Raw genomic sequence first — 9,188 nt, 5'->3', positions numbered from 1 at the left:
CCTTCCCACGCCCACCGCCACAGTTGAGCATTTAGTATGCATTTTGCATGCCGGGAGCTTTTCTCTGAATTTCAAGAGCTCCCTTTAAACAGTCACACCCTCCCAATCACAATGTATTGCTTGCTAAAAGCTTCCTCCTAAAACAAATGAGTCACTGCTTCGGAAAAGAAAGCCCCCCCAGAGTTTCAGATGATCTCCTCCTTGGACAAAATGTGCTTTTCTTCTTGGAACCGCAGAACTTCCTCCGAGATCTCTTTCTCCACCACGAAAAGGTCATTTCCGAAGTTAAGCTGGATGAATATACTGACACCATGGTAAGTCTATTTGAAGGCATAGCTTGTCTACAAAGGCAGCTTCTTCATTGGCTTCCCCGGGGTCCAGAGGCAGTGTCTTGCATAAAGTAAGAAGGTAAGAAGTATTTGCAGACTAAGGGGAAATTGCACAAGAAAATTCAACCCTGGGAAAGTCATCTACGTTGTATCTGCTTTCGTTTCTCTCTGGAGACCGGACTACACAAATCCAGGTGAGAAAGAGTTTGGTCTGCCCTTGAGGAGACCTGGGAATATGATGTTAATCCAAGTTTTAGAGGAGCAAGTCAGCATCGACCTAACAATCCTGATCAAACGTGGCAGATTTGGTCTCACCGCAGTGGGTGGTTCTAGTTATTGAGCATGCTGATTTCATGCAGTGGAGAGGCAAACAGATGAGGGGTGTGTGTGTGTGTGTATGTGTGTGTGTGTGTGTGTGTGTGTGTTTTCCATTGCCACTTACTAGCTAAGACTTTGGGAATTGTCATGCCTCCCAGCTTCGTTTTCCTCACCTCTCCTTTTTTGCTTCGTCTCCAAAGAAAGTTGTAATCAAGCCAATTCCAACGCATGACAGCCTCGTGTGTCTCAGTCGATCTGTGTTCCAAAGAGTTATCAATAGTCGCTTTTCCAGAAATCAATCGCCAGGTCTTTCTTCCAAGGTACCTCTGGGTGGCCCTGAACTCTCTTCTTGTTCGGGCAGCAGTCAATGATGTTAACTGTTGACACCGTATAGGGATTGTACAATGGATAGTGTGTTGTCGTTACTGTTATTTACCATCTAGCCCATTCTGGCTCATGGCAACCCCACGTGTGCAAAATGAAATTTCTCCATAGGGAGTTCAAGACAGGGATCTCTCAGACGCAGGTCTCCAAGCCTGTCCTCTTGGGACTTCTGGAGCGTTTCACCTGATAACCTGCTATTCAGTAGTTGAGTCTTTAGCTGTTTGCACTTCCCCAGACCTTCTAAGATAGGGCTTTAAAATGCTTACTCAGAAGGGGCGCGGGGAGGAGAGGAGCCAGTCAGGGTGCGGCGTAGTAATGATGAAACATACAACTTTCCTCTAGTTCTTAGATGCTGTCCCACTCCCCCCTGCCACTGTCATGATCCCAATTCTACCTTACAAATCCGGCTAGACCAGAGGATGTACACTGGTACAGATAGGAACTGGAAACACAGGGAATCCCGGACAGATGGATCCTTCAGGACCAGTGGTGAGAGTGGCGATACTGAGAGGGTGGAGGGAAGGTGGGATAGAAAGGGGGAACCGATTACAAGGGTCTACATATAACCTCCTCTCTGGGGGACGAACAACAGAAAATGGGTGAAGGGAGACGTCGGGCAGTGTAAGATATGACAAAATAATAATAATTTATAAATTATCAAGGGTTCATGATGGAAGGGGGACCGGGGAGGGAGGGGAAAAGTGAGGAGCTGATACCAAGGGCTCAAGTAGAAAGCAAATGTTTTGAGAATGATGAGGGAAACAAATGTGCAAATGTGCTTGACACAATGGATGGATGGATGGATTGTGATAAGAGTTGTATGAGCCTCCAATAAAATGGTTTAAAACAAAAACACTTACTCATTGTAAAGACGCAAGTGGAGTAGAATCCGTGGCCAAGATAGGTTAGCTCTTGTCCTGATGGCTGGGGTTCCCGTTACGATTTCACTTTCCCCTTGTAGAGTCCACATCTTAAATGATTCCGGAGACTCTTTTTCAGGGTGGTGGTGCCCGAGACATTGCCTTTGGTGAACTCACTCCCGCCTTCTGGGTCAGAACAGAACTTCATGCATTTCCCCGGGTACTTGTTCACCATTGGATTGCTTGGAATCTGATGCCTCTAGTCTACCCTGTCCACTTAGTCCATGTGAAAGGCACTCTGGTGGCATAGTGGTTATGAGTTGAGCCGCGATCCTAAAGTCTGCAGTTCGAAACCCCCAGCTGCTCCCTGGGAGAAAGACAGAGCTTTCTACTCCTGTAGAGAGTCAGTCTCAGCAACTCCCTGGGCCAGTTCTGCCCGGTCCTATAGGGTCACTTGTGAGTCAGCATCAGTTCAATGGCAGTGAGTTTGGGTTGGGTTGGGTTTATTCCTGATAACCTCAATTCTCAGATGTGTGTCTCTTGCGCATACAACTCTGCACGTTCCTTAACATAGGAGCTTGGAGCAGGGGTCCTCAAATTTTTTAAACAGGGGGCCAGTTCACTGTCCCTCAGACCGTTGGAGGGCCAGACTATAGTTTAAAAAAAACTATGAACAAATTCCTATGCACACTGGATGAGGTTGCTGCTAAGCAGGACAGGCAGCGGCAACAAAAACACCCGGCGGGCCGGATAAATGTCCTCGGCGGGCCGCATGTGGCCCGCGGGCTGTAGTTTGAGGACCCCTGGCTTAGAATCTGCTGGAAGATTAATTACCTAGGGCACTGTTGCCTTTATTATATCAAGGAATGTTAAGCAGAGAACATCCAGCTCTACCTGGTGAACAGGTAGGTAGGTGGCATATCATCGTGAAAAACAAGCCTGATCCATTGCCATCAACTGGTCCACACAAACCCCAACTCATGGTGACCCCATGTCGCACAGAGTAGAACTGCTCCATTATAAGGGAAGACTAATCACTAGGAAACAGGCTGTCGTCGTTATGAAACAGAGGGCGGACAAACACAAGGGAAACCCCAATGAAAGGATTAACACAGCAGCCACAGCAATGACTCAAAAATGCAGGTGTCATGAAGAGGGATCAGGCAACACTCTCTGGTTACCCATCAAGCAGGAAAGCATCGCGCTGGCTGGCTGGTGCTAACGACAATGGAAGCGCATGGCCAGACCTCTCTTCATGTCAGGGGGCTTCCTCTATCTCACCACCTACCTTCTTTACCGAGCATGATGGCCTTTTCTAGGGACTGGTCTCCCCTGACCACCAGTCCAGAGTACGTGAGATGAAGTCTCACCATCTTTGCCTCTAAGACAGAGGTGTTGGTTCTTTTGGCGGTCCATGGTATGTATACTTTCTTTTTTTCTTTTTTAACATTTTATTAGGGGCTCATACAACTGTTATCCCAATCCATACACACATCAATTGTGTAAAGCACATTTGTACATCGTTTCTCAAAACATTTTCTCTCCATTTAAACCCCCGACATTAGGTCCTCATTTTTCCCCTCCCTCCCCGCTCCCCCCTCCCGCATGAGCCCTTGATAGTTTATAAATGGGTATTTTGTCATATCTTGCCCTGTCCGACGTCTCCCTTCATCCACTTTTCGGTTGTCTGTCCCCCAGGGAGGAGGTCACACACAGTTCCATGTAATCGGTTCCCTCTTTCCTACCCATTCTCCCTTTACCCTCCCTGTTTTGCCACTCACACCACTGGTCCTATAGGGCTCATCCGTCCTGGATTCCCTGTATTTTCAGTTCCTATCTGTACCAGTGCACCTCCTCTGGTCTAGCCAGTCTTGCAAGATAGAATTCGAGTCATGGTAGTGGGAGCGGGGAGGAAACCTTTAGGAACTCGAGGAAGGTTGTATTTCTCATCATTGTTACATCGCACCCTGACTGGCTCATCTCCTCCCCGAGACCCCTCTGCAAGGGGATCTCCAGTGGCCTACTACTGGGCTTTGGATCTCCACTCCGCACTCCCCACATCATTCACTATGGTAAGATTTTTTGTTCTGATGATGCCTTACACCTGATCCCTTCGACACCTCGTGGTTGCATAGGCTGGTGTGCTTCTTCCATGTGGGCTTTGTTGCTTCTGAGCTTGATGGCCGCTTGATTACCTTCAAGCCTTTAAGACCCCAGACGCTATACTTTTTGATAGCTAGGCACCATCAGCTTTCTTCGCCACATTTGCTTATGCACCCATTTGTCTTCAGTGATCCGTTCGACACCCCGTGATCACACAGGTTGATATGTTGTTCCATGTGGGCTTTGTTGCTTCTGAGCGACATGGCCGCTTGTTTACCTTCAAGCTTTTAAGACCCCAGACGCTATACTTTTTGATAGCCGGGCACCATCAGCTTTCTTCACCACATTTGCTTATTCACCCGCTTTGTCTTCAGCGGTTGTGTCGGGAAGGTGAGCATCATAGAATGCCAATTTACTAGAAGAAAGTATTCTTGTGTTGAGGGAGTACTTGAGTGGAGGCCCAATGTCCTTCTGCTACCTTAATACTAAACCTAGAGGGGATAACAAACCCATGGCATACTTTCAATCTTCTTCACCAGCACCTTGGTTTACATGCATCGCTTTTTTCATGGTTTTCTTTATGTAACATCCCACGTTCACATGCCACTGAGGTGATTGAAAATACCAGGGCTTGGATGAGGTGTCCCTTCGTCCTCAAAGTAACCTCTTTGCTTTTCAACGCTTGACAGAGGGCTTGTGCAGCGGATTTATCCAATGCACCGCCTCATTTGATCTCTTGACTGCTGCCTTCCATGCAGTTGATATTTTTCTGTTTTTCAAACGCTGCATTACTTCTAACAAGTACACTGCAGTGTTAACATTGTTCATGCTGTTTTATCCGTATATCTGATCATTGAAGCTCAGAAAGGGTGTCTTAGACAAGGTCACTCCCAAGTTGAATCCTTAAACTCATTTGAAAGAGCATAAAACTGAGAAAGGTGAAGCTATCTAGCCCAAACCAACCAAAACCAAGTTCACCTCCATCAGGTTGATGCCAACCTATAGGACAAGGTAGAGCTTCCCTTGCGGGTGTCTGAGATGGTAACTCTGGACTAGAGTAGAAAGCCCTGTCTTTCTCCCACAGCTCAGCTGGTGGTTTCCAACTGCTGACCTTGTAGCCAGTCCAGCTTGTAATCACGACACCCCCAGTGCTCCTTTTCTAGCCCAAAGCGCTGGTTAACCTGGAAGGTGAGCTTTCCCAGGCTTAACCTTGGACTCTTGCTGGCCGTCACCTAGGCCAACGGCCGCTCAGAACCCTGTCCCCATAAACAAATGGAAGTGCTGTTGACCAACAGGGCGCACACATGGCCTTGACCGAAGGGAAGCAGATGCCAGGGGGAGAAGCAAATCCCAGGACAGGACCTCAATACAGGAAATAATTTGGCTTCTTACTATGCTAACCTGCTTTAATTGCATGCAAAATGATGTTTGAAATCCTGAACAAATATGTGCCCAGCACTGAAGGGCAAAGTGGGAAAGCCCCCAGAAGCCAGAAGCGGTTGCCCGGCTACGGGGCAATCTCTGGGCTCCTTCTCTCTACAAAGGCAATAAGAAGAAGAGGAAATAAGATGGGCATGGTGTGAGGGGCACACGACCAAACAAGTGGCCTTTTTAGTTGAGCTTTTAAACATTGATGAGAATGTAATGCTCCTGTCATATTAACTCGTTAAACACATACTAACATGTAATACAAAACGAACTATTTTCCTTTAAAATCTCCAGCAGGTTTCCTTATCTGCTTGACTATCTTTGTCGCCCAGGCTCTTCCTCCACCTCCTGCTGACGAGACTCTCTTCTCCATAGACTTGCCTTCTGTCTCCATAGCGCGCGGTGTGGCTTGCAGCCACCTGGTCGCTTCTGACTCACAGCAACCCCAGGTGCAACAGAATGAAACACTGCCTGGTCCTCACCAGCCTCACAATTGCTCTTATGTTTGAGGCCATAGTTTGCAGCCACCGTGTCAATCCACAGGGTCTCCCTCTGTCTCTCCACCCTGAGACTTTACAAAGCATGTTCTCATCTCCTTCTCCGGGGACTAGTCTCTCCCGACCGCATGTCTGAAGTACAGGAGACAAAGGCTCCCCATCTTTGCTTCGAGGGTGCATCCTGGCTGTACTTCTTCCAAGAAAGATTTGTTCATTCACTTGGCAGCCATGGTACTTTCAATATCTTTGGCCAGCGCCATCGCTGAGATGCGTCAGTTCTTCGTTCTTCCTTATTCCGTGTCCAACGTTTACATGAACAGCTTGACTCTTTTCCCCCTTTATTTTTCTTCAAGTCACTCAGATATCACCTCATCCTGGAAATTCATTCATCGCTGTCCTTTTCTATCGCTATGCAGTACCTTGTACACGGCACGGCCTTAACACATACCGTGGTCATTTATTTGATTCACTCCCCAGCTGTTCAGGCAGCATTACCTGCTGAAGCGTGGTGGAGGAAGATGTGAAGGGCTCATTTTCTAGCTGTGGTGTTGTAGCGCTCACCAAATGTTTGGCTGGGACTATGCAAATTAGTTGCTGTGGCTCCCCGAGGTGATTGGCTAGCTTGCTAATAATGCAAATGAAGTGCCCGTCACCCTTGTGGCGGGGTGTGAGCATGCCAATAAGATTTCTGGAACCCTAACAAGGGGATATTGGTTCGTTTTTTTCATCTGGCTAAGCTTAAAATAAACCATCTCATAGGTGGAAAAGGGGAACCTCACTACTACTGGACACTGAATCCCTAGCAGAGAACCTAGCTGAGATTGAAGAGACAGAGCGAAAGCTGTAATGGCAGAGGCAGCACAAAATGCTGGGAAGCAGTGGCTGCAGACTCCGGAGACTGATGTGAAATGGCCCAGGGGCTCCCTAGCACACACAGTAGGACAGGTACCGTAGGTGTGCTGACCCACGGAGCAAGAGACCCGAGTTCCATAGTCAGGAGGCTTCCTAGGAGAGGGGGTTCCTAGGCGTTTGTCGATGGAACTGGGCTCGCCAACCCAGGTAGTGGAAGAGCTGAGCATCTTTGGACCAAGGCTTGCTGGCAAAGTGGGGGTCTTATAGACAGAGCACACGAGCTTTGTACCACTTGCAGGGCGTAGAGCTTGCTAAAGGTACCAAAGGTGGCGCCAAAGACAGACCTGCCTCGGGACGTGGCTGAGAAGAGACTGTCCTGATGGGATTACTGCATTGGGTCATTCCTGATTCTGAACTGTAACCTGTGTTTCCCTAACACACGCCACAACTGTGAGTTTGCTTGTGCGTTCCGTGTGATGAGAGCAACAAATGATTCAATCCAACAGAGGGGTAGAGAATACCATGGGCGAAAGGCTGATGTCCAAACCGATAGACAGATTGGAAAGTAGAGGTATGCTTGCCTTCTGCCATATGATAACCAGCCTTGAGCGGTGGATCTTGTGAAGTTAGAGGAGGCAAGAGACTACCGAGAGTCATGTTTACATGAAACAATGGTAAGGCACTGGCCTGCTGATAGAAAGGTCCGGAGTTCAAATTCCTCTGTGGCTCCATGGAAGGAAAACCCTGTCAATCTGTTCCCCAACATATTACAGCCTAGGAAACCCTATGGGGCTCTTCTCTGTTTGTCATGTAGGGTCACTCTGAACCGGATCAACTGGGCACAACAGGCGCATCATGCCCCGGGGACCATTCTCCTCCCTCAGGCCTCCAAAGTAGATAATGAACAGTCAATATAACCAACAGATACATCACACTGCACGTCGGCATCAACTGCCTCTGAGTTGGCCTGACTGTATCACACACGCACAAAGTGCCCCACGCACAAACGAACAAAATGCATCCCGTTGTGATCTCCAGGGTTTCCATGCGACTGATTAAAAAAAAAAAAAAAAGACTGCCAGGCCTTTCTTCCGAGCCTATCTTCGCCCAAAAGCTCTGCTGAAACCTGCTGAGCATGATGGCAACACACAAGCCCGGTCTCCCTGTTTTCGCCGGTGGGTGGTGATGGCCCATTGTCAGGGATCTAACGGGTCTCCTTCCTGGAAAGCAAACATTCTCCCTCTGCACACTATCCATGAAGTTTTGCATCTGGGAAAAGCTGATAAAAGATGGAGAAAGAGGCAGAAGTCACGCTGCTGCCTCCTTTTCAACCTCAGAGCGTTTTTTATCACCGCGACAGAGCAGCGGCCAGCAGAGGAGGCCTGAGTGAAGTGGCCCCTTTCATCCTTAACCACAGCACGCTCTCCTCCACCCCACCCCCACCCCCCTGCCAGGCCTGGCTGAATATATTTGGAAGCTGTTCCTGACTGAATTCTTTCCTCCCAAGAGTTAATGACTTCATGCAGATTTCAAAGAGATGCTGTAATGGGGACCCTGTGTGTTCCAGAGAAGCAACAATTCTCCAGCTTCAGCAGAAGTAGGACAAGAAGAGGTAGGCTGTCAGGGAATCACGAGTTAAATTGTTCTGAGATGCTCTTCTCGCTTGTGTATTTTTCAGTTTTTCAATGAAGACAATGCCCAGCTCTTACGCTAATATGGAGAACATTAACCAGAAACATTGAATGATCACTTTATGCTAAGCCCTCTGCAGAGGGAATTTCAAACGTCTTAGTGTCAAATTTCAGCCACAACCTTATGAAATAAGTGCCTTTAACTCTTATTTTACAAATGAAAACAAAACTAAGGATGAACAGGTAGGCTAAGAGGTGGAGGGAAAAGTCATCCATCATATTCGATTTTCAGCAATAACAGTCCTGTGTGGATGTGTAAAAGATTAGATTTTTCAAAAATCAGGCGAAGCTTTCCGAAGCAGGTGTTCAATCCCACAGGAGGGGACTTAAAGAGAAGAGGAGGTCATCCGAAGTAAGGAGCCAAAGACAGCAAAGAGCTCCACCAGGGTCGTCGGCTTGGGGCGTCTCTGTTTTTATTTGTTTAAATGAATACAAGAATCCTGACAGCCATGGCAGGCTTTATTATGTGAAAAATGTGATCTTTCTCCTCCATAAAAGTCCCTCACTAATTCTAAAAGCTGGCATCCTGTTAAACACCAAAAAGGGGACAGTTGGATGAAAAGTGCTGGGACATGAGAAAGGGCACCTCAAAATCGTTCTGGAGAAGAGAGGACTGCTGGTGAATTTCAGCAGACTCACAGAGGGGTCAGAGTTGTTTGTGACACTGCAAAACGTCCCCAAACCAAACCAAACCAACCCAAACCAAACCGATCCGAACCGAACCCA

The 9,188-nt window shown here is 47.8% G+C and overlaps 1 protein-coding gene across 1 annotated transcript in view; it reads left to right on the top strand.

The window, feature by feature from the left end:
* The window catches only part of SCGN (secretagogin, EF-hand calcium binding protein), a 57,343-nt gene that overhangs the window by 18,610 nt on the left and 29,545 nt on the right, over positions 1–9,188 (top strand). The window contains exon 6 of the mRNA XM_004712518.2: positions 237–314. Within this exon, the coding sequence (XP_004712575.1) occupies positions 237–314 (78 nt within the window). The remainder of the gene's footprint in view (positions 1–236; positions 315–9,188) is intronic.

Source organism: Echinops telfairi, unplaced genomic scaffold, assembly GCF_000313985.2.
Source record: "Echinops telfairi isolate 266 unplaced genomic scaffold, ASM31398v2 ScPeMD7_5868;HRSCAF=6743_0, whole genome shotgun sequence".
Classification (NCBI taxonomy): Eukaryota; Metazoa; Chordata; class Mammalia; order Afrosoricida; family Tenrecidae; genus Echinops; species Echinops telfairi.
The sequence above is the reverse complement of the archived record's forward strand: the minus strand, read 5'-3'. Positions and strand labels throughout refer to the sequence as shown.